Source organism: Schistocerca cancellata, chromosome 1 (assembly GCF_023864275.1).
Source record: "Schistocerca cancellata isolate TAMUIC-IGC-003103 chromosome 1, iqSchCanc2.1, whole genome shotgun sequence".
Lineage (NCBI taxonomy): Eukaryota > Metazoa > Arthropoda > Insecta > Orthoptera > Acrididae > Schistocerca > Schistocerca cancellata.
Window position 1 is genome coordinate 244,116,411 of NC_064626.1, and position 25,795 is coordinate 244,142,205.

General features: G+C 43.3%; 1 protein-coding gene across 1 annotated transcript in view; it reads right to left on the reverse strand.

Annotated features, from left to right (window-relative positions):
- The window catches only part of LOC126158474 (uncharacterized), a 351,849-nt gene extending 336,305 nt beyond the window's left edge, over window positions 1–15,544 (reverse strand). The window contains exon 1 of the mRNA XM_049916457.1: window positions 15,426–15,544. Within this exon, the coding sequence (XP_049772414.1) occupies window positions 15,426–15,519 (94 nt within the window). The 5' untranslated portion in view covers window positions 15,520–15,544. The remainder of the gene's footprint in view (window positions 1–15,425) is intronic.
- Between the last annotated feature and the right edge of the window lie 10,251 nt (window positions 15,545–25,795).

A 25,795-nucleotide genomic window follows, 5' to 3' on the forward strand; every position in this document is an offset into this window, starting at 1 on the left:
ACTTACGCTAAAGACAACACACAAACCCATGTCCGAGGAACCTCGAACCTCCGACAGGGGGAGACGCGAAAACCGTGACAAGACGCCCCAGACCACGCAGCTACCCCGCGCTGCCATTCGTATGTGACAGAGGCTCAACACTGGGTTGCGTGGGACCATTGATGCAGACATGCTCGTCGTAAAAGTTCTGGTCGACCACATCCGACCACCGCAAGCGATAATTACCATATAACCCACCAAGCACTTGTAACCCTTTCACATCAGCGCCTGCCATCCAAGAAGATCTAATGGACTCCATCCAGTGTTCTGTGGCGTCCCGCATCATTTGTCGGAGAGTAACAGCCAGACTAGCGAATTACCGACCCATGCGTAGGATGCCGTTAACATCACAACACAAACGGCTGCGTTGGAAGTTATGCCTTAACAGGGCAGCATGGACGACCAATGAACTGCGCCACATTGTGTTCACTGATGATTTGCGGTTTCGCAGTACCTTGGGTGATCATCGTTGACGAGTACGGCGGCGAACTAGAGAGAGGTCCCATTCTTCCAATGTTTTGGAGTGGCGCAACAGTATTACTGCTGGCGTCAGGTGTAAGGACCCATTGGGTATGTGTTCAGGTCACAGCTAGTACCGATTGAGGGAACTCGGCACAGTGGTGCATCAGTGACATCCAGCATCCTCACGTTTTACCTCTCATGAAACAGTACTGTGGTGCAATTTTTCAACGGGACAATGTTCAGTCACACACGACAGGCGTCTCTATGAACTGTCTAAGTGATGTTGAGGTAGTCCCGTGTCTATCAAGACCACCAGATCTGTGCCCGACGGAACATGTGTGTGACCAGCTCGACTGTCATCTTCGTCCCAGTGCCAGTATCCGTTGAACTGTGTTTGTGATGTTGAGGTACTCCCTTGGCCTTCAAGACCGCCAGATCTGTTCTTGACGGAATATGAATGGAACCTGTTCGGTTGTCATCTTCGTTCCATAATCAGTATCTAGAATATCAAGGACCAGTTACTGCAGCTGTGCGTCAGACTGCCTCAAGAGAGGATGCAACTGCTTTGCGACTTTCTCTCGACCCAAATCAGTGCATACTTCCAGGCCAAAGTGATAAGTGGGCTCGTACTGCTTAGCTCTTTGTTATAATCGATGAAAGCAACATCACTTAGCCTCTCAGGCAATTAACTTCCAACTCGTTTCCTCCTCTACTTCGCGGTGTTTCCCTTTTGGTCAGACAATGTGTGTAATTCGAGTTGATAACGTCGGAAACTCCACACTATTTGCAGATTTTGCTGCTATATTCGGAGAACTGGCAACGCTGGAAAATTTTGATGATACAGAGGAACACCTGCACAGGATTGACGCTTGGTGCAGACATTTGACAGCTGACTCTCAGACGTATCGTGTTCCGCATACAAAGACAGAAAGACCCATTATCAGTCTGCGTACGACAGTACATCGAAACAGTATGTTCCAAAAATCCGCAAGCGAAAACGAGATTTTGCATGGGTCATATCTCGGTTTCAGTTGATCAGAGATTATGGGTCAATTGTTTCGGATAACTTTTGCCCCAGAGCCCATTTGTACACCTTGTGGAAAGAATGGTCATGCTGCAGCTATATTACAGTACAGGGTAAAAATTAAAACATTAGACACTTCCTCCAGCCCAGGCAAATTCAGCAAATAGGTTTGATTCTTTTGCATTCGGTGTGGCCTAGGGTGGGCCTTTGGAGGTGGTGGTTGCTGGGTAAACGCCGGAAAACCATGATTTTTGGGCACAAAAAGTATCAATTGTAGGGATGGCCAGTTCTATAATTTCTATTCATAGCAGACCGTCAAAACTTTTACCGTATGTTCTGAAGATGATATTCTCTGGTAACTTCGAAACTTATTCCAATATCTTTATCTGTGCCGAGATTTAGAGTTTCAAAGTAACAGCAGTTACGCAGAAAACGGCAAAAACCGGGTTTTAGCTGTTTTGCACTGTGTGCCGAATAATCTAAATAAATAACCATAAAATATGGTTCAAATATGACCTGTACATTCTTTAGATATTAATCTAGAAACGCCATATTTGTGTTTTCAAAACTCTGTATCCATTATCAAGATGCATCCGAAAAACTATGATTTTTGGGTGCCAAAAATACTACACTGCTGGCCATTAAAATTGCTACACCAAGAAGAAATGAAGATGATAAACGGGTATTTATTGGACAAATATATTATACTAGAACTGACATGTGATTACATTTTCACGCAATTTCGGTGCATAGATCCTGAGAAATCAGTACCCAGAACAACTACCTCTGGCCGTAATAACGGCCTTGACATGCCTGGGCATTGAGTCAAACAGAGCTTGGATGGCGTGTACAGATAAAGCTGCCCATGCAGCTTTAACACGATACCACAGTTCCTCAAGAGTAGTGATTGGCGTATTGTGACGAGCCAGTTGCTCGGCCACCATTGACCAGACGTTTTCAATTGGTGAGAGATCTGGAGAATGTGCTGGCCAGGGCAGCAGTCGAACATTTTCTGTATCCAGAAAGGCCCGTACAGGACCTGCAACATGCGGTCGTGCATTATCCTGTTGCAATGTAGGGTTTCGCAGGGATCGAATGAAGGGTAGAGCCACGGGTCGTTACACATCTGAAATGTAACGTCCACTGTTCAAAGTGCCGTCAGTGCGAACAAGAGGTGACCGAGACGTGTAACCAATGGCACCCCATACCATCACGCAGGCGCTCCTGTCTGTGATGCAGGGTCAAGGGTAACCGCAGCCATGGTCTCCGAACCGATAGTTCATGCTGCTGCAAACGTCGTCGAACTGTTCGTGCAGATGGTTGTTGTCTTGCAAACGTCCCCATCTGACGATTCAAGGATCGAGACGTGGCTGCACGATCCGTTACAGCCATGCGGATAAGATGCCTGTCATCTCGGCTGCTAGTGGTACGAGGCCGTTGGGATCCAGCACGGCGTTCCGTATTATACTCCTGAACCCACCGATTCCATATTCTGCAGCAGTGTCGCGATACGATAAACCGCAATCGTGATATGCTACAATCCGACCTTTATCAAAGTCGGAAACGTGATGGTACGCATTTCTCCTCCTTACACGAAGCACCACAACAACGTTTCACCAGGCAACGCCGGTCAACTGCTGTTTGTGTATGAGAAATCGGTTGGAAGCTTTCCTCATATCAGCGCGTTATAGGTGTCGCCACCGGCGCTAAACTTGTGTGAATGCTCTGAAAATCTAATCATTTGCATATCACAGCATCTTCTTCCTGTCGGTTAAATTTCGCGTCCGGAGCACGTTATCTTTCACGGTGTAGCAATTTTAGTGGCTAGCAGTGTATGAACTGCGCATTCTTTAGATATTCATCTAGAAAGGCCATATTCCTGTTTTCCAAACTCTGTATCTATTATCAAGATGCATCCGATAAACTATGATTTTTGAGTACCAAAAATACCAGTTATGCGTATGGCTACTTCTATGATTTCTTCCATCATTCACCAGAGAGATATTGTTAGATGAAATAGAGAACATCGAAAGAGCAGAACGCTTCTTTACAGGTTCGTTCAGTAAGATTTGAATCGTCATGGGGCTGCAAGCCCAACGCCAGTTGCAGATACTTCAAGACAGAAGTTGTGTCACACAATTAGGTTTGCTGTTAACATTTCGAGAGAGTAAGTGCCTCGAAGACACAAGCAATATATCGCTTCCTCCTGCGTACATTTCGCGAAAAGACCATGAACGCAAGATTAGAGAAATTCGAGGTTTCGAGAGCACCCGGAGTCTCGCCAGCAATCGTTCTTCTGTGTGTGTGTTTCTGTGCGGAAGAACGGGTGGGACGAGGCGGGGGGGTCGGGAAGTGGCAGTGCTACGCAAAGTATCCAGTACCCCACATCATATGGCGGCGTGCGCAGTTAAGATGTAAATGCGCAAGTGTGCAGATGAGTGGATAAAACTCGTAATGTTCGAATACAGCAATAGGTGTGTGCCGCTTCTTGGCACGTCATGTCATTTAAATATCTGGGTGTAACGTTGCAAAGCGCTATGAAATGGAACCAGCATGCCAAGATTGTAGTAGCGAAGGCGAATGGCCGACTTCGGTTTATTGGGAGAACTTTAGGAACGTATGTTAGTGAGAGGATCTACAACAAGAAAACTTTAATCTTTACCATTTACAACTCAGAGTGAAACAGTGTTCTTATGTACCTCCTCTATTGAAATAGTAGACTGCTACTCGTGCGTATAATATGTGCTGTATTACCTTCAAGGAGATGGTGAGCTCCGTTTGGGTGGGTCAATCTTTTACTGGGGTTAATTCGTAGACAGCTGATTACATGAATTAAGAGACCTACACTTATTCTTTTCAGTTATAATTTACTGTTTCCACTTGGTTTTCGGCACCAACTGTTAACATAAAATATTAACATTAGAGCTACCCATTCTTAAGTCCTGCTCAAGCGTTTGGGGTCCGCAGCAGGGCAGACTAATTGAAGACATCGAAGCATTTCGGAGGCGGGCTGCTATATCTGCTACCGGCGGGTTCGAACAACACACAAGTATTGTGGAGTAGAGCACGTCAAAACGCTGCTCAGTCTCACTCGCTTCTCGAAGAGTACGCGGCTCATTATCGCTGGCACAGGCGCGTCAGGTGGGGATGACTGACGTCACGCTACGAAACTGAGCTGAGACGAGGATTGTCGAATAGGACACGAGACTGCGAGAGCGCGAGCTGGCCGAGAGACTCGCATTATCGTAACTTATCGTAACGTAGCGGTAGGCAGTAAACTGTCACGGGACTAAACTCAGCATTAGTGGTTCCGGAACCGGGACCAATGCAATGACTACTATCACAAAAGATGTTGTGTTGAAGAAACTTGCTGATGGGACGTACATTCTGATAAATAAAGTGGGAGTAAGAAGTGGCAGTTCCAGATGGGAAAAATTTAAGGTAAGCCCTTCAATTATTACTAAATAATTACAGAATAGAGCTTCCGAATTCTATACGTGATAGTATTTGATTAATCGAATCGCTTCGTTTGTCTAGCATTTTTTAATGAATTGATACGTTTGTTGTTGTGTCCGTAAACGAAAAGAAAAATTGTCTTCGTGAAACATACATCAAAGTGTTTATTACGACTGTTTCAGGTGGTTGTTGAAAAAGATACACATCTTCCAGTTGGTTTCGTTCAGTGCCAAAATGGAAATTGTGGAGCATTGCTTGCTTTCAAAGGAAGCACAACTGGAATGAACAGACATAAATGCAGGGCCGGCAAAACGCTGCACAGTGTGCAGACGTGCGGAAGTGCTGCACATGTGCGCACGTGTGCGACAGCGAGCGACAGCGACATCTGTTATTAGGCATGTGTCCTAAATGGACGGCGGCGGCTCCTCTTCCCTGTTTATGTGGTACAAGCAAGAGCGCAACATACCCAGTCTCGTTTACCCCAGGTGACCGTAATTTTAACAGAGAAGTACTGAGAAATGGCAGGTACTGTGAAAAAGCAAAGAACGGAAGATCTATGTTCTCAGTCGTTTTGATCAAGCGTCAGTGATGAAAATCTCCCGCAACTGCTTGCGTTTGTCAGTGAGCCGTGCTTTTGTGCCCGATATTAGCTATATCATGTCTCATGACCAGTGATAAACGTGTTTGGATTTATTCCTTTCATAATTAAAAATTATTGTTTACTAACTAACTGTGCACTGTTGCCTCATTCTGCTCCATGTTACATTATTATAAGGAAAATTGGTCATTAAACCGATTGTTGTATACTTACATTTAGGTTCTTTTTTTTTTTGTTTAAAAAAAAGTGTGAAGGGCTACGCTCAGCTGAAGTTGATAAAACATAACATTCATCTAATTGTCGGTTATTGTGCAGATTTCAGACGGAACTGATGAAAGATATAGCAATAATGGTACAGGTCATCATCGAGAGGTCTGCGGTTGTCATTCTGTTCAGAGGTCAGTGAGACAGAAATTATGTGGGTATAGCTCAGGGCACCGAGAATTAGTTATAGGAAACCTTGCATTAGTTTAATGTTATTTGAAATCATGACTAAGGTTCGTTGGAAGTCACTAAGTGCTCTCTTTCTTCAATACTAGATCAAAAACACTACGCGTATTTACGTGCCGTCAGTCAAAACCCACGGTTGTTAACTGTATTACTTGTCTTACTGGGTTAAACTGTTAACATAAAAGTAGACGTCTCAAGCAGTAGACTGTGACAGTATTTTAAATGTTTAATAAGCGAAATACCTTCCCATGGTTGGCTTGCAAGCTGTGGAAAGAGCACTAGAATGCGCCGGTACAGAGTATCTCAGCAAGTGGATAAAGCGACATCTGTGCGTAGAAACATGCACTACATGAACGCTGACGGCTGCGGCGTGCACGCTGTGACCCGGAAGTTGCACATGTGCAATTTCTGGCCGGCCCTGCATAAATGTAAGGATAATCGTCACTTGTCAAGCGTTGCAGCTGCCAGTGCTGATAAAATATCTATTAGGGACAAATGTGTTTTAATGTGTGCAACAGACCTCCGACCATTTAATATGGTAAGTGGTGAAGGATTCATAAGCTTAGCTCAAGAACTGATAAATACAGGAGCAAAATATGGACAAATCACCGCCCAAGAGGTGCTACCTTTCCCAAGGACTGTAGCACGACATATTAAGGAATTGGCTGATCAAGTCAGGAGTGAACTTATTCCAGTAGTGAAAGAAGCAATTGGTAAAAACCTGTGTTCAATGACGTGCGATCTGTGGACGGACAGTAATCGTAAGACCCATTACCTGACTGTCAAATCCAGCTATATTGATGAGTCGACGGACAAATGGAAACTAAAAGCAGTGTACTCTTAACTATGAGGTTTCCTGATGTTGCCAAGACTGGTGAACATATCAATACGGAAATATATGAACAAATGGCAGAGTTGCAGATAACGTCCTCGGAACTAAGACAGGCTACTTTCGTTACAGATCAGGAAGCTAACATCAAGAAAGCACTAGAAACACACAAACGACTCCCATGTGTGATGCACTGTATTAATACAGCACTGAGGCACACATTCAATGAACGTTTCTTAATGGATGAGATTCCTGCAGTGTATGACTCCATCCTGACTGTACGTAAACTAGTAGGCTTTATGAAGCGATCTGGCTTATTCGCGAGATAGATAAAACCTTACACCATGATGTAGAAACAGTGTATACATGATGTTAGACTCATTCCATTCACAGAGAGCCCAAATAGAGACCGTTTTGCGTGAGTCAAACAAACACGAGATGATGACGTCGTATCAGAATGTGACTGTGAAAAGCGTTATTCAATTTCTGAAGGTTTTCAAAGAGGCCACGGACGATTTGGAAGGAGACAATGAGCCATCACTACCATTTGTAGTGCCGTGGATTTTGAAACTGATAGGTGTCTGCGAAACTGGAACCGACGATGTGACAATGTGTAAGCTAAAGAAAAGGGCAGAACTGTTTATAAAACAGAAAGTTCTAAATGAACTACATGACATTCATTACGTGGGAACGCTCTTGCATCCCTGTTTCAAGGAACTATTAGTTTTTCCCGAAGAAAGAAGAGAAAAAATTCATCAAGATGTGCGAAAAATGTTAAATAACGTTGTTGATACGAACGTAACCAAAGATGTCATGCCTTCTCCCACAAAAAATTTCAAAATTGGCGAACAACCACCTCAAAATCGAAAGATGAGGTTGAGAAATATATGAACATGGAGAGTCCAAACGACGAGTTCACAGACCTTTTTTCATGGTGGAAAACAAATTCGTGTGCCCTGTCGAAACTCAGCAAACTCAGCAAAGAGGTTTTCTGTATACCTGCCAGTATTGCCTCGAGTGAAAGAAATTTTAGTAAGGCAGGGTTGGTACTGACTCAGAAAAGAAGTTGTCTAGATTCCGATCGCGTTAATGATATTCTCATCATCCATAGCAATAAGGGAACCAAATAAGCTAAATTTGAATCACAGACGCAAAGGCAACTGACAACTGGTTTTCTGGGGTGTGTACGTAATTAAATATAATATTGAAAAGTGATAAGTAATGACTGCACAATTATGCAGTGAATATTACATACTTCATACTAAGTAATGTAAATTGTTGTATGACTATGGTACTAACAGGAGAACAGACTCAACTGCAGTGCAAGATCCTCAGAAATGGGACTGCTGAATTAAGGTTTCAGATTAATTTGCGAAACTATATTCTACAACATTCGTTTTGAATATGTACACTTTCTTTTAATAAAATGAATTTATTATTGTGTACTACGGTCGTTTACATCGCTTGAGTAGAAGAAAATTGGTTGTGTATAAGACGATACTTCTTCACTAAATAACAGATTTATTCCAACGTACTGTTTAGCAGGTGGATCACATCCTCAGCTGCTGCTTTAAATCGTATTTTTTTGGATGCTATTGTACGACTGCCGGTACAATAGTCTTTGGTTGTTCAGTTAGTTAAATGTTCGATAGATCATTTGAATGATTGTTTTATGGAAATGATGTGGAAAGAGCGTCTTTTTTTCTCTGGCTACCACCTTCTCAATAGACATTATTCAATGGAACAGAAGGAGCTGTCCAGGAGAAGTGATTTTTAAGTTCGATTTAAAACTCACTTTGCTACCTGCCAGACATTTTAATTTTTAAGTTCGATTTGAACTTACTTTTCGATTTGAACTTACTTTGCTACCTGCCAGACATTTTTGTTATTGGGAAAGTAATCAGAGATATTTGTTGCTGCATATTGAACTCCTATCTGAGCCACTGACAGCTTTAACAATGGGTAAGATCTTTTTTCCCTCTAGGGTTCTCCCTATGGACAACACTGTTCTTCTGAAACTGCGATGGGCAGTTTATAACGAATGTCATTAGCAAATATATGTAGTTTGACGGCGCAGTTAAAATGCCAACTTCCTTGAAGATTATTGTGCCTACATGATTTCCGTGAGTGAACATCGCATATTATTTTTACTGCTCTCTATTGCGCAATTAGTATTTTTTTTCTAAGTGATGAGTTACCTCAGTACATAATTCCATAACGCATTTATCTTTGTTGAGTTCAAGCATCGTAATTTTAAGGTTCTTTCAGCTTTAGCAACAGGTGGATACGGCTTTTTGTAGTTTTTCTTATGTCTGTTGCTGTGATTTGTATATTTTCAGTCAGAAAACACAGCATATAAAAATAAAATTGCAAGGCAGTGATGGTTAAAAGAAGGGTATCAAACGATAACAAACGGTAACTACGTACAGTGATTAATACATTAAGCACCTATGACCTGAAAAGTGGAGCACCTCAGAAGGTGGTCGTTTCCTTCAAGCGTTCCAAGTATGTAGCTACAGAGCCTGCGAAAGACTGTCATAAGTCCAAAGCAACTGCCTTCTCGAACATTCTAACTGTACAGCGTTGTTGCAAAAGTGAAATATCTTTTATAGAACTAGGGCCTGCAACAAAATAAAAATGAAACACAAAAGTTACACAATTAGCTTTGATAGTAAACGTTACAAAATTAACTCTGAAACAGATATTTCAACAACCTTGCCCTAGTTGACGGCAATCTTTAATGCTGACGGAGTTCGTAATACGTACAATGAACCGTATTAAGTCGTCGAAGAGTGAAAAACAGTGGGATAATAGCTAAATAAAGAGGAAGAAATAAACACAAGCATAAAGGCAATAAACTTCAAACTAATTCCGCGAAAGGAAATCTTGCGTGTGCGCAGTTACACACGAAATAGGAAACATTTGTAAAATGAGACGTCACTTTAAAAACAACCGTAAGTATAAAACGCACACACACAAAATTCAATATTAATATCTATGCTAGGCAGGAAAGTGGGTGGCTAGTTTTCCTAGCTACTGCAAGAAATGACTTCGTGTTAATGCTTAGCTTAGACTCCACGATAAGCGCATCTTCATGTGGAAAATAGTTTACAGTCGTTATCTCTTGCTTTATCATAAGGTTTCACCATTTTCCTTGTCGCCGTTACATGACAGTTTCTGAGTAACCTGAATGCCACCACTGATAGCGCTTTTACAGGAAACTTTGGCAGCTTTACTTTTATAATTACGTGGACTGCATTTGTTCGAATGTTTCAGTTTTGATTCGTTCGGCCGAAATGTGTCTTAAATCTCCCAAAATGCATTCTTACATTCCAGCACAACTGTGACATGTCACACGTGCATGTTCCTTATTAGTGTACTTGTAACTCGGATAGCCGTACACAGTACGATACGCGTTCGGAACGGCCCCATGCGATCGGCGGCGCTGCAGGTGGCCAGCCGAGAGTGTCGGGTCGCCTCGTTATCGAGACCGCGCTCTCGGAACACGATAATCTCGCAGGCAGCATTCTCGTTGCTCAGTCTCGCTTACGAGAACGAGCGGGAATACGGCGACAGTTGACGGCCTCTATTGTGGAGACGCTTCCCTCGAGGGAATGTCACATTATTTTCAAGATACTAAAATGTAGACTTTCACGGCCGGAAATATCTTGTCCATTATAATTATCCGGGCTGTTATGCCGTGGTCGGTTGATGAATTCTGTGTCGATTCTCAACGTTTCGTCTCCAACTGCGGGAGACATCTTCAAGGGGGTCCGTAGTTCGATGGAAGGTCCAACAGTAGCGAGCCAGTGGGTGTGTTGGACCTTCCATCGAGCTACGGACCCCCTTGAAGATGTCTCCCGCAGTCGGAGACGAAACGTCGGGAATCGACACAGAATTCATCAACCGACCACGGCGTAACAGCCCGGATAATTATAATGGACATGATTCTTTTCAAGGCACACCATTGAGAAAATTTAGAGAACCGGCATTTGAAGCTTGCCGGTTCTAATGCCTCTGGCGTACATTTCGCGTAAGGATTGCGAAGATAAGAGAAATTAGGGCTCGAACGGTGGCACACAGACGTCATTTTTCCGGGTGGAAAAGGAAAGGGATACCCTCCGCCATGGACCGTACTGTGTCTTGCGGAGTATATATGTGGATGTAGATGTTGATATATCACGACGGGAGCACCGAACGCTTTGCCTCGCCGAATACACCGGCCCTTGTCATATCACGGAAGTAAAGAAACGTCGGCCGTGACCAGTAATTGGTTCTGTAAGTGCCTGGGTACTCGAAGTCTTTTTGGCTGCTTTCCTTTTGATTTTGCGGCTAAACGGAGCGCGGGTGGTGACTTAAAGTCCCTGAACCACTAGTCTTTGCGCCAGTGTACTGTATGAAATTACAAACCATGGAGTGAAGACATGTGACACTCACCAGCTGCGACATAATCGCGAATATGAACAGTGGTCCAATACTGTCAAATGTTTTTTTATGTTGAGTGTATTTATATGTTTTGACGATGCCGGCTCTGTCGCGTTGGGACGTGTTGTATAACAGTACGTTTTACCTTATTTTTCCCAGTTTGTATGGTAATATACTATGATATGAAATACTGTATTGAGTTGAAGGATAGACTGCCCCCTAGGTGTATACAATTTTTATATTTTAGATCTGAAGATGGTCATTACTGACTGAAACCGATCATTGTGAAAGGAATTTATATTGTGATCAAAGACTGGAATAAAAAACATTTGACATATGACACTGCTGATGGAAATCCGTCCGTCGGATGAGAACGTTAAGCTCGGCGATCCCGTTGGTGCTATTCGGGATTAGTAGACTATGTGCCTGCATTGAGTTTCACCCTCTTCCTTCTCTTATCATCATCATGCAATAATGTTACCTCCATACTACATATACCAATTACAGTCGCCTACACATCTACATCTACATTTATACTCCGCAAGCCACCCAACGGTGTGTGGCGGAGGGCACTTTACGTGCCACTGTCATTACCTCCCTTTTCTGTTCCAGTCGCGTATGGTTCGCGAGAAGAACGACTGTCTGAAAGCCTCCGTGCGAGCTCGAATCTCTCTAATTTTACATTCGTGATCTCCTCGGGAGGTATAAGTAGGGGGAAGCAATATATTCGATATCTCATCCAGAAACGCACCCTCTCGAAACCTGGCGAGCAAGCAACACCGCGATGCAGAGCGCCTCTCTTGCAGAGTCTGCCACTTGAGTTTGCTAAACATCTCCGTAACGCTATCACGCTTACCAAATATACCAGTGACGAAACGCGCCGCTCTTCTTTGTATCTTCTCTATCTCCTCCGTCAACCCGATCTGGTACGGATCCCACACTGATGAGCAATACTCAAGTATAGGTCGAACGAATGTTTTGTAAGCCACCTCCTTTGTTGATGGACTACATTTTCTAAGGACTCTCCCAATGAATCTCAACCTGGTACCCGCCTTACCAACAATTAATTTTATATGATCATTCCACACCAAATCGTTCCGCACGCATACTCCCAGATATTTTACAGAAGTAACTGCTACCAGTGTTTGTTCCGCTATCATATAATCATAGGATCCTTCTTTCTATGTATTCGCAATACATTACATTTGCCTATGTTAAGGGTCAGTTGCCACTCCCTGCACCAAGTGCCTATCCGCTGCAGATCTTCCTGCATTTCGCTACAATTTTCTAATGCTGCAACTTCTCTGTATACTACAGCATCATCCGCGAAAAGCCGCATGGAACTTCCGACACTATCTACTAGGTCATTTATATATATTGTGAAAAGCAATGGTCCCATAACACTCGCCTGTGGCACGCCAGAGGTTACTTTAACGTCTGTAGACGTCTCTCCATTGATAACAACATGCTGTGTTCTGTTTGCTAAAAACTCTTCAATCCAGCCACACAGCTGGTCTGATTTTCCGTAGGCTCTTACTTTGTTTATTAGGCGACAGTGCGGAACTGTATCGAACGCCTTCCGGAAGTCAAGGAAAATAGCATCTACCTGGGAGCCTGTATCTAATATTTTCTGGGGCTCATGAACAAATAAAGCGAGTTGGGCCTCACACGATCGCTGTTTCCGGAATCCATGTTGATTCCTACAGAGTAGATTCTGGGTTTCCAGAAACGACATGATACTCGAGCAAAAAACATGTTCTAAAATTCTACAACAGATCGACGTCAGAGATATAGGTCTATAGTTTTGCGCATCTGCTCGACGACCCTTCTTGAAGACTGGGACTACCTGTGCTCTTTTCCAATCATTTAGAACCTTCCGTTCCTCTAGAGACTTGTGGTACACGGCTGTTAGAATGGGGGCAAGTTCTTTCGCGTACTCTGCGTAGAATCGAATTGGTATTCCGTCACGTCCAGTGGACTTTCCTCTGTTGAGTGATCCCAGTTGCTTTTCTATTCCTTGGACACTTATTTCGATGTCAGCCATTTTTTCGTTTGTGCGAGGATTTAGAGAAGGAACTGCAGTGCGGTCTTCCTCTGCGAAACAGCTTTGGAAAAAGGTGTTTAATATTTCAGCTTTACGCGTGTCATCCTCTGTTTCAATGCCATCATCATCCCGGAGTGTCTGGATATGCTGTTTCGAGCCACTTACTGATTTAACGTTAGACCAGAGCTTCCTAGGATTTTCTGTCAAGTCGGTACATAGAATTTTACTTTCGAATTCAATGAACGCTTCACGTATAGCCCTCCTTACGCTAACTTTGACATCGTTTAGCTTCTGTTTGTCTGAGAGGTTTTGGCTGCGTTTAAACTTGCAGTGAAGCTCTCTTTGCTTTCGCAGTAGTTTCCTAACTTTGTTGTTGAACCACGGTGGGTTTTTCCCGTACCTCACAGTTTTACTCGGCACGTACCTGTCTAAAACGCATTTTACGATTGCCTTGAACTTTTTCCATAAACACTCAACATTGTCAGTGTCGGAACAGAAATTTTCGTTTTGATCTGTTAGGTAGTCTGAAATCTGCCTTCTATTACTCTTGCTAAACAGATAAACCTTCCTCCCTTTTTTTATATTCCTATTAACTTCCATATTCAAGGGTGCTGCAACGGCCTTATGATCACTGATTCCCTGTTCTGCACTTACAGAGTCGAAAAGTTCGGGTGTGTTTGTTATCAGTAGGTCCAACATGTTATTTCCACGAGTCGGTTCTCTGTTTAATTGCTCGAGGTAATTTTCGGATAGTGCACTCAGTATAATGTCACTCGATGCTCTGTCCCTACCACCCGTCCTAAACATCTGAGTGTCCCAGTCTATATCTGGTAAATTGAAATCTCCACCTAAGGCTATAACATGCTGAGAAAATTTATGTGAAATGTATTCCAAATTTTCTCTCAGTTGTTCTGCCACTAATGCTGCTGAGTCGGGAGGTTGGTAAAAGGAGCCAATTATTATCTTAGCTCGGTTGTTGAGTGTAACCTCCACCCATAATAATTCACAGGAACTATCCACTTCTACTTCACTACAGGATAAGCTACTAATAACAGCGACAAACACGCCACCACCGGTTGCATGCAATCTATCCTTTCTAAACACCGTCTGTGCCTTTGTAAAAATTTCGGCAGAATTTATCTCTGACTTCAGCCAGCTTTCTGTACCTATAACGATTTCAGCTTCGGTGCTTTCTATCAGCGCTTGAAGTTCCGGTACTTTATCAATGCAGCTTCGACAGTTTACAATTACAATACCGATTGCTGCTTGGTCCCCGCATGTCCTGACTTTGCCCCGCACCCTTTGAGGCTGTTGCCCTTTCTGTACTTGCCCGAATCCATCTAACCTAAAAAACCGCCCAGTGCACGCCACACAACCCCTGCTACCCGTGTAGCCGCTTGCTGCATGTAGTGGACTCCTGACCTATCTAGCGGAACCCGAAACCCCACCACTCTATGGCGCAAGTCGAGGAATCTGCAGCCCACACGGTCGCAGAACCGTCTCAGCCTCTGATTCAGACCCTCCAGTCGGCTCTGTACCAAAGGTCCGCAGTCAGTCCTGTCGACGATGCTGCAGATGGTGAGCTCTGCTTTCATCCCGCTACCGAGACTGGCAGTCTCCACCAAATCAGATAGCCGCCGGAAGCCAGAGAGGATTTCCTCCGATCCATAGCCACACACATCATTGGTGCCGCTGCAGTCTGGAACCGCGTGACCGCTACGGTCGCAGGTTCGAATCCTGCCTCGGGCATGGATGTGTGTGATGTCCTTAGGTTAGTTAGGTTTAAGTAGTTCTAAGTTTTAGGGGACTGATGACCTCAGAAGTCAAGTCCCGTAGTGCTCAGAGCCAACACATATAGGATACGCTTGAAACACCCAACACTCACACTTCGTAAACGAAAGGTGCCATTGTGTACGAATGAAGGATAACCGTTTGCAGTTAGATTGTTGAACGTCCCCTTCGTAGCCTCCCAACAATGGCATACGGCCTTGCATTTTTAGAACGAGAATAGAAGTTGTGTAAGGAATCCACGCAGGAGACGCGTGCATAGGGTAGTGTGACGCAGTGCGCGCTGTGACGTGTCTGGCTGTGTACTTACCTTGCGACCTGGGCTCGGAGCGCGGCGACGCGGCGAACCTGTGGGCACATCCGCACGCCCGCACCAGAGGCGCGCAGGCGCCCTCGCCGGGCATCGATTCCCCGCGCCTGCGCAGTGGACGCGTCCTGAGGTGCCCGCACTCGACACTCCGACGCCGGCCTCGTGGGAGACTGCACGCGCTATACAGCCCCTGCTGCTGCGCCGCGTCTACACACACCACAAAAGCTCCGTTCCCCGCGTTAGCTGCTCTCCGACTCCGCCCAGCTGGCCACTGTACCGACGCTCTTTTTTTTTTTTAGTTCCGCTACATCCGCTCCACTTGTTACGGAAACTACGGGCAGCAGCAGTCTCTGCACGCCAGCAGCATCCGCGTGTTACTGGCCGGTTTTATGGCGACACGGCTGCGTGCCGAGTCTGAAATAACGAAGACTGCATTTACAGCCGCACCCTGGAATCCGATGTTACAAGCTCTGTGAGGAGTACCTTCCTAAAATAACATTTCGGGCATTAGCGTAAGCGACCCAGTCTGTATCTCAACTAACCGCTCCGCATAATTGAACCTTTACCATTACTTAACTACATAGGCTTCCGCGGCTGGTGCCATGATGATTAAATTTGTTGAAATGCGTCATTGCATGTTGCTGTTATTGTTGTTGTTGTGCTCCTCAGTTCAAAGACTGGTTTCATGCTATCTCCTTGCTACTCTATCCTGTGCAAGCCTCTTCATCTTCGAATACCTATTGCAGCCTACATCCTTATGAATCTACTTAATGTATACATCTACTGCCGTCCTTCTACGATTTTTACTCTCCACGCTTTCCTCCGATACTAAATTCGTGATACCTTGATGTATCAGAGCATGTCCTACCAACCTATCCCTTCTTGTAGCTCTGCCACAAATTCATCGTCTTCCTAATTCTATTCAGAACCTGCCCATTAGTTACATGATCTAGTAGCCATCTGATCTTCAGCATTCTTCTGTAACACCACATTTCAAAATCAACTATACTCTCGTTGTCTAAACTGTTTATCGTACATGCTTCAGTTCCATACATGGCTACACTCCACACAAATACTTGACTCTTATATCTACAGGGTGTTACGAAAAGGTACGGCCAAACTTTCAGGAAACATTCCTCACACACAAATAAAGAAAAGATGTTATGTGGACATGTGTCCGGAAACGCTTAATTTCCATGTTAGAGCTCATTTTAGTTTCGTCAGTATGTACTGTACTTCCTCGATTCACCGCCAGTTGGCCCAATTGAAGGAAGGTAATGTTGAATTCAGTGCTTGTGTTGACATGCGGCTCATTGCTCTACAGTACTAGCATCAAGCGCATCAGTACGTAGCATCATCAAAAAATGGTTCAAATGGCTCTGAGCACTATGGGACTTAACAGCTATGGTCATCAGTCCCCTAGAACTTAGAACTACTTAAACCTAACTAACCTAAGGACAGCATACAACACCCAGCCATCACGAGGCGGAGAAAATCCCTGACACCGCCGGGAATCGAACCCGGGAACCCGGGTGTGGGAAGCGAGAACGCTACCGCACGACCACGAGATGCGGGCATAGCATCATCAGGTTAGTGTTCTTCACGTACGTGGTTTTGCAGTCAGTGCAATGTTTACAAATGCGGAGTTGGCAGATGCCCATTTGACGTATGGATTAGCACGCGGCAATAGCCGTGGCGCGGTACGTTTGTATCGAGACAGATTTCCAGAACGAAGGTGTCCCGACAGGAAGACGTTCGAAGCAATTGATCGGCGTCTTAGGGAGCACGGACCATTCCAGCCTAAGATTCGCGACTGGGGAATACCTAGAACGACGAGGACACCTGCAATGGACGAGGCAATTCTTCGTGCAGTTGTCGATAACCCTAATGTCAGCGTCAGAGAAGTTGCTGCTGTACAAGGTAACGTTGAACACGTCACTGTATCGAGAGTGCTACGGGAGAACCAGTTGTTTCCGTACTATGTACAGCGTGTGCAGGCACTATCAGCAGCTGATTGGCCTCCACGGGTACACTTCTGCGAATGGTTCATCCAACAATGTGTCAATCCTCATTTCAGTGCAAATGTTCTCTTTACGGATGAGGCTTCATTCCAACGTGATACAACATACCGACGAAACTAAAATGAGCTCTAACATGGAAATTAAGCGTTTCCGGACACGTGTCCACATAACATCTTTTCTTTATTTGTGTGTCAGGAGTGTTTCCTGAAAGATTGGCCGTAGCTTTTTGTAACACCCTGTATACTTGATGTTAACAAATTTCTCTTCCTCAGAAATCTCAAGTCTATATTTTATATCCTCTCTAATTCGACCATCAAAAGTTATATTTCTGACCAAACAGCAAAACTAATCTACTACTTTAAGTGTCTCATTTCCTAAGGTAATTCTCTCATCATCAAAATGGTTCAAATGGCTCTGAGCACTATGGGACTTAACTTCTGAGGTCGTCAGTCCCCTAGAACTACTTAAACCTAACTAACCTAAGGACATCACACACATCCATGCCCGAGGCAGGATTCGAACCTGCGACCGTAGCGGTCGCGCGGTTCCAGACTGAAGCGCCTAGAACCGCTCAGCCACACCGGCCGGCTCTCTCATCATCACCTGATTTAATACGATTACATTCCACTATCCTCGTTTTGCTTTTGTTGATGTTCGTCTTGTATCTTCCTTTCAAGACATTGTCCATTCCGTTCAATTGCTCTTCCAAGTCCTTTGCTGTCTCTGACAGAATTAGAATGTCATCAGCAAACCTCAAGGTTCTTATTTATTCCCCTGGAATTTAATTCCTGCTTCAAACTTTTCTTTAGTTTCGTGTACTGCTTCTTCAATATAGAGATCGAATAAGACTGGGTTTATTCCATGACCCTGTCTCACTCCCTTCCCAACCACTGCTTCCCTTTCGTGCCGCTCGACTCTTCTAACTGCCATCCGGTTTCTGTACAAATTGTAAATAGCTTTTCGCTCCCTGTATTTTATCCCTGCCACTTTCAGAATTCGAAAGAGTGTATTCCAGTCAACATTGTCAAAAGATTTCCCTGAATCTACAAATACTATAAACGTAAGTTTGTCTTTCCTTAACCTATCTTCTAAGATACATTGTAGGGTCAATATTGCCTCGCGTGTAGCTACATTTCTACGGAATCCAAACTGATCTTCCCCGAGGTCAGCTTCTACCAGTTTTTCCATTCGTCTGTAAAGAATTCGTATTAGCATTTCGCAGCTGTGACTTATTAAACTGATAGTTCGGTAATTTTCACACCTGTCAGCACCTGCTTTCTTTGGAATTGGAATGATTGTACTATTCTTGAGGTCCAAAGGGTATTTTTCCTGTCTCATACATCTTGCTCACCAGATGCAAGAGTTTTATCATGGCTGGCTCTCTCAAGGCTATCAGTAGTTCTAACGGAATGTTTCGACTTAGGTCTGTCGAACTTCTCACGCAGTATTACATCTTCCATCTCATCTTCATTCATGTCCTCTTCCATTTCCATAATATTACCCACAAATGCAACGCCCTTGTACAGACCCTCTATATACTCCTTCCACTTTTCTGCTTTCCCTACTTTGCTTAGGACCGGTTTTCGATCTGAGCTCAGGATAATCATACAGGATGTTCTCTTTCCTCCAAAGGCCTCTTTAATTTTCCTGTAGGCGTCAAATGGCTCTGAGCACTATGGGACATAACATCTGTGGTCATCAGTCCCCTAGAACTTAGAACTACTCAAACCTAACTAGCCTAAGGACATCACAAACATCCATGCCCGAGGCAGAATTCGAACCTGCGACCATAGCAGTCGCGCTGTTCCGGACTGAGCGCCTAAAACCGCTAGACCACCGCGGCCGGCTCCTGTAAGCGTCATCTATCTTATATCTAGTGATACAGGCTTCTACATCCTTAATTTGTCATCGAGCCATTCCTGTTTAGCCACTTTGCACTTACTGTCGATCCCATTTTTGAGACGTCTGTATTCCTTTTCGTCTGCTTCACTTACTGCATTTTTATATTTTACTATCATCAATTACATTCAATATATCTTGCGTTACCCAAGCATTTCTACTAGCTCTCGTCTTTTTACCCACTTCATCTTCTGCTGCTTTCACTATTTCATCACACAAAGCTATCCATTCTTCTTCTACTGTATACCTTTCTTCTGTTCTTGTCAATCTTTCCCTTATGCTCCCTCTGAAACTCTCTACAACCTCTGGTTCTTTCAGTTTATCCAGGTCACATCTCCTTAAATTCCTGCCTTTTTACTGTTTTAATCTCGAGTTCTTAACCAATAAAATTTGGTCAGAGTCCACATCTGCTCCTGGAAATGTCTTACGATTAAAACCTGGTTCCTAAATCTCTCTTACCATTATATAGTCAATCTGCAACCTTCCGGTGTCCCCAGGTCTCTTCGACGTATACAACCTTGTTTCATGATTCTTAAACCAAGTGTTAGCTATGATTAAGTTATTCTCTGTACAAAATTCAACCAGGTGGCTCCGTCTATCATTTCTTCCCACCCCCCCCCCCCTCCATTTCCCCCAAGTCCATATTCATCTACTACTTTCCCTTCTCTTCCATTTCATACTGTCGAATTCCAGTGCCCCATGACTACTAAATTTTCGTTTCTCGTAATTATCTGAATAATTTCTTTCGTGAGTTACCCCTATCTGGTTCTGTGTTTATAACCCTGTATTCACCTGACCAGAGGTCTTGTTCCTCCTGCCATCGAACTTCACTAATTCCCATTATAACTAAATTTAACCTATCCAATTGATTTTTTAGATTTTTAAAATCTGCCTGCCCGATTAATGGATCTGACACTCCACGCTCCGATCCATAGAACGCCACTTTTGTTTCTGCCGATAACGACGTCCTCCTGAGTAGTCCCCGCCCGGACATCCGAATGGGGAACTATTTTACCTCTGGAATGTTTTACGCAAGAGGACGTCATCATCATTTAACCATAGAGTGAAGCTGTATGCCCTGGGGAAAAATTACGGCTGTGGTTTCTTCTTGGTTTGAACCGTTCGCAGTACCAGCAAAGCAACGCTGATTTGGTTGATGTTACAAGGCCATCTCAGTCAAATGTCTACACTACTGAATATCTAGACTACTGAAAAGGCTGCTGCCACACGTTTGTCCAGCCTCTCAACAGATTCCCCTCGGTTGTGGTTGCACCTGCGGTACGGCTAGCTGTATCGCCGAAGCACTCAAGCCTCCCTACCAACGGGAAGGTTCATGGTTCATGGGGGTATTGCATAAAGTACCTTTATTATAAACTCAAAACAAGCGTTTTAATCGTATTACATTCTTCAGGCAAGGCCCTTGCCCTGAAGAAAGCCATAGTAATATGGTCGATACGTTTGTTTTCCTCCCCCCATGAACCATGGACCTTGCCGTTGGTGGGGAGGCTTGCGTGCCTCAACGATACAAATAGCCGTACCGTAGGTGGAACCACAACGGAGGGGTATCTGTTGAGAGGCCAGACAAACGTGTGGTTCCTGAAGAGGGGCAGCAGCCTTTTCAGTAGTTGCAGGGGCAACAGTCTGGGTGATTGACTGATCTGGCCTTGTAACACTAACCGAAACGGCCTTGCTGTTGTGATACTGCGAACGGCTGAAAGCAAGGGGAAACTACAGCCGTAATTTTTCCCGAGGGCATGCAGCTTTACTGTATGGTTAAATGATGATGGCGACCTCTTGGGTAAGGTATTCCGGAGGTAAAATAGTTCTCCATTCGGATCTCCGGGCGGGGACTACTCAAGAGGACGCCGTTATCAAGAGAAAGAAAACTGACATTCTACGGATCGGAGCGTGGAATGTCAGATCCCTTAATCGGGCAGGTAGGTTAGAAAATTTAAAAACGGAAATGGATAGGTTAAAGTTAGATATAGCGGTAATTAGTGAAGTTTGGTGGCAGGAGGAACAAGACTTCTGGTCAGGTGAATACAGGGTTATAAATACAAAATCAAATAGGGGTAATGCAGGAGTAGATTTAATAATGAGTAAAAAAATAGGAGCGCGGGTAAGCTACTACAAACAGCATAGTGAACGTATTATTGTGGCCAAGATAGACACAAAGCCCATGCCTACTACAGTAGTACAAGTTTATATGCCAAGTAGCTCTGCAGATGACGAAGAAATTGAAGAAATGTATGATGAGATAAAAGAAATTATTCAGGTAGTGAAGGGAGACGAAAATTTAAAAGTCATGGGTGACTGGAATTCGACAGTAGGAAAAGGGAGAGAAGGAAACATAGTAGGTGAATATGGATTGGGGCTATTAAATGAAAGAGGAAGCCGTCTGGTAGAATTTTGCACAGAGCACAAATTAATCATAGCTAACACTTGGTTCAAGAATCATAAATGAAGGTTGTATACATGGAAGAATCCTGGAGATACTAAAAGGTATCTGATAGATTATATAATGGTAAGACAAAGATTTAGGAACCAAGTTTTAAATTGTAGGACATTTCCAGGGGCAGATGTGGACTCTGACCACAATCTATTGGCTATGAACTGTAGATTAAAACTGAAGAAATTGCAAAAAGGTGGGAATTTAAGTAGATGGGACCTGAATAAACTGACTAAACCAGAGGTTGTACAGAGTTTCAGGGACAGCATAAGGCAACAATTGACAGGAATGGGGGGAAAGAAATACAGTAGAAGACGAATGGGTAGCTCTGAGGGATGAAGTAGTGAAGGCAGCAGATCATCAAGTAGGTAAAAAGACGAGGGCTAGTAGAAATCCTTGGGTAACAGAAGAAATATTTAATTTGATTGATGAAAGGAAAAAATATAAAAATGCAGTAAATGAAGCAGGCGAAAAGGAATACAAACGTCTCAAAAATGAGATCGACAGGAAGTGCAAAATGGCTAAGCAGGCATGGCTAGAGGACAAATGTAAGGATGTAGAGGCTTATCTCACTAGGGGTAAGATAGATACAGCCTACAGGAAAATTAAAGAGACCTTTGGAGAAAAGAGAGCCACTTGTATGAATATCAAGGGCTCAGATGGAAACCCAGTTCTAAGCAAAGAATGGAAAGCAGAAAGGTGGAAGGAGTATATAGAGGGTCTATACAAGGGCGATGTAATTGAGGACAATATTATGGAAATGAAAGAGGATGTAGCTGAAGATGAAATGGGTGATACGATACTGCGTGAAGAGTTTGACAGAGCACTGAAAGACCTGAGACGAAACAAGGCCCCGGGAGTAGACAACATTCCATTAGAACTACTGACGGCCTTGGGAGAGCCAGTCCTGACAAAACTCTACCATCTGGTGAGCAAGATGTACGAGACAGGCGAAATACCCTCAGACTTCAAGAAGAATATAATAATTCCAATCCCAAAGAAAGCAGGTGTTGACAGATGTGAAAAATTACCGAATTATCAGTTTAACAAGTCACAGCTGCAAAATACTAACACGAATTCTTTACAGACGAATGGAAAAACTGGTAGAAGCCGATCTCGGGGAAGATCAGTTTGGATTCCGTAAAAATGTTGGAACACGTGAGGCGATACTGACCTCAGGACTTATGTTAGAAGAAAGATTAAGGAAAGGCAAACCTCCGTTTCTAGCATTTGTAGACTTAGAAAAAGCTTTTGACAATGTTGACTGGAATATTCTCTTTCAAATTCTAAAGGTGGCAGGGGTAAAATACAGGGAGCGAAAGGCTATTTACAATTTGTACAGAAATCAGATGGCAGTTATAAGAGTCGAGGGACATGAAAGGGAAGCAGTGATTGGGAAGGAAGTGAGATAGGGTTGTAGCCTCTCCCCGATGTTATTCAATCTGTATATTGAGCAAGCAGTAAAGGAAACAAAAGAAAAATTTGGAGTAGGTATTAAAATCCAGGGAGAAGAAATAAAAACTTTGAGGTTCGCCGGTGACATTGTAATTTTGTCAGAGACAGCAAAGGACTTGGAAGAACAGTTGAAAGGAATGGACAGTGTCTTGAAAGGAGGATATAAGATGAACATCAACAAAAGCAAAACGAGGATAATGGAATGTAGTCAAATTAAGTCGGGTGATGCTGAGGGAATTAGATTAGGAAATGAGACACTTGAAGTAGTAAAGGAGTTCTGCTACTTGGGAAGCAAGATAAGTGATGATGGTCGAAGTAGAGAGGATATAAAATGTAGACTGGCAATGGAAAGGAAAGCGTTTCTGAAGAAGAGAAATTTGTTAACATCGAGTATAGATTTAAGTGTCAGGAAGTCGTTTCTGAAAGTATTTGTATGGAGTGTAGCCATGTATGGAAGTGAAACATGGACGATAAATAGTTTGGACAGGAAGAGAACAGAAGCTTTCGAAATGTGGTGCTACAGAAGAATGCTGAAGATTAGATGGGTAGATGACATAACTAATGAGGAGGTATTGAATAGAATTGGGGAGAAGAGGTGTCTGTGGCACAACTTGACAAGAAGAAGGGACCGGTTGGTAGGACATGTTCTGAGGCATCAAGGGATCACAAATTTAGCATTGGAGGGCAGCGTGGAGGGTAAAAATCGTAGAGGGAGACCAAGAGATGAATACACTAAGCAGATTCAGAAGGATTAGGCTGGAGTAAGTACTGGGAAATGAAGAAGCTTGCACAGGATAGAGTAGCATGGAGAGCTGCATCAAACCAGTCTCAGGATTGAAGACCACAACAACAACAACGTAGGTTTTAAGATTATAATTATAGTATTTTATACAAAAACACAGTACAACACCCAGAACAAAATTTGATCACCTTTATATCGTTACACTTCGCGGTATAATTTTCGAAGTGCAGAGCAATAGCGTAGAAACTGAAGCTCAGGTGGTCTGTAAACTGCCGAAATTCATGGAACAGGACTGCATCAGCGATTGCTTATTTATTTACGTTTAAACTACTCACTAACTAACATTTCTATGTACAACCTATTGCTGTATAATGTGGCGTATACCGAATTTTCACTGTTTCTGTGGTTTTAAGTCTTAATTCGTTAATGTTTATTTTCTTCATGTGGGGCGTCACAGCCGTATATTCATTAAATGAGTTTTTGAAGTTTTCCATCTCCGCAAGTACTCAGTTTATTATATCTTGGACGACTGGCCAACCGTTGAACACCAACAATAAAAGCGAGCTCAATGTTCTATAACGTGGCATTAGTTGTAAAGATTATTACTGCTTTCTGTTTTTTAATTCTGACGCGTGCACTTTATGGGCTATTATTAACAGGATAACTGTGCAACACATCGACACCTACTGCGCTTGAAAATAGCCTGTAAGACCGAAATTGACCAGTTAGGCAAGCTAGACATAATAAATTGAATACTTCTGAAAAACAGCAAAATGTTCTTTTGTTGTTTATTTGTGCAGCTGATTTTTATGTCTGTTCACACGATATAATCTGAATGCATTGAAATGTTAGTAGGCGAATCTGCGACAAGCAAACTTTAATCTTGATCGTTTACATTCCAGAGTCTTTAACTTGAACCAGTGTTTTGATGTATCTTTTACTACGAATAATTATTCTGCTCAATGTGCGTATAACACATTAACTTCAAAAGGATGATGAGCTCCATTTGAGTGGATCAATCATTTATTGATCTTGATTGGGAGGTACCTGGTTAAGTGAAGTAAGAGACCTACAAAAAAAATGGTTCAAATGGCTCTGAGCACTATGGGACTTAACATCTATGGTCATCAGTCCCCTAGAACTTAGAACTACTTAAACCTAACTAACCTAAGGACAGCACATAACACCCAGTCATCACGAGGCAAGAGACCTACAATTATTCCTTTAAGTTCTGTCTTAGTTTTTCCACTCTGTTTTACGACACCATCTGCTAACATACAATATTAACATTGATTACACAAATCTAATAAAATAAAACTTGTTCGGTAATTGTCTTAATAGCCACGCGCATCTTGTGCCCTGAATATTCTTTTAAAAATAGTTAGTTATCTCAATATTTCTACAATATTCTCATTCGCTGTCGCTCACTCTCATCTCTGGTACTCTCTACTCTCTTCGTTGGGATGGGTTGTGACGCTTCTCTGTCTCCTCCGGTAGCTTAGCGGCGCTGCGCCACACCCTATGCTTTCCACAGATTGCGCTACGTAGTTTCCCGTGATTACCTTCGAAAAAACTTCCTTTACTTACCGGCGCTTCTTATCATCAAACTGCTGAATAAAAATGGGGTTGAGGTGAGGGTGAATTTAAATATTCGTTTACCTACATCAGAATTTTAATTATTTGTCAGTTGATAAAAATGTGAGGTGACATCGAAGGTTTCTGAAGATATAGTCACCTTACGACGGAACAGGAGTGTTTACTGGATCAACTCTCACAGTCCAAAAAACGGTTGTTCTCCCATAGT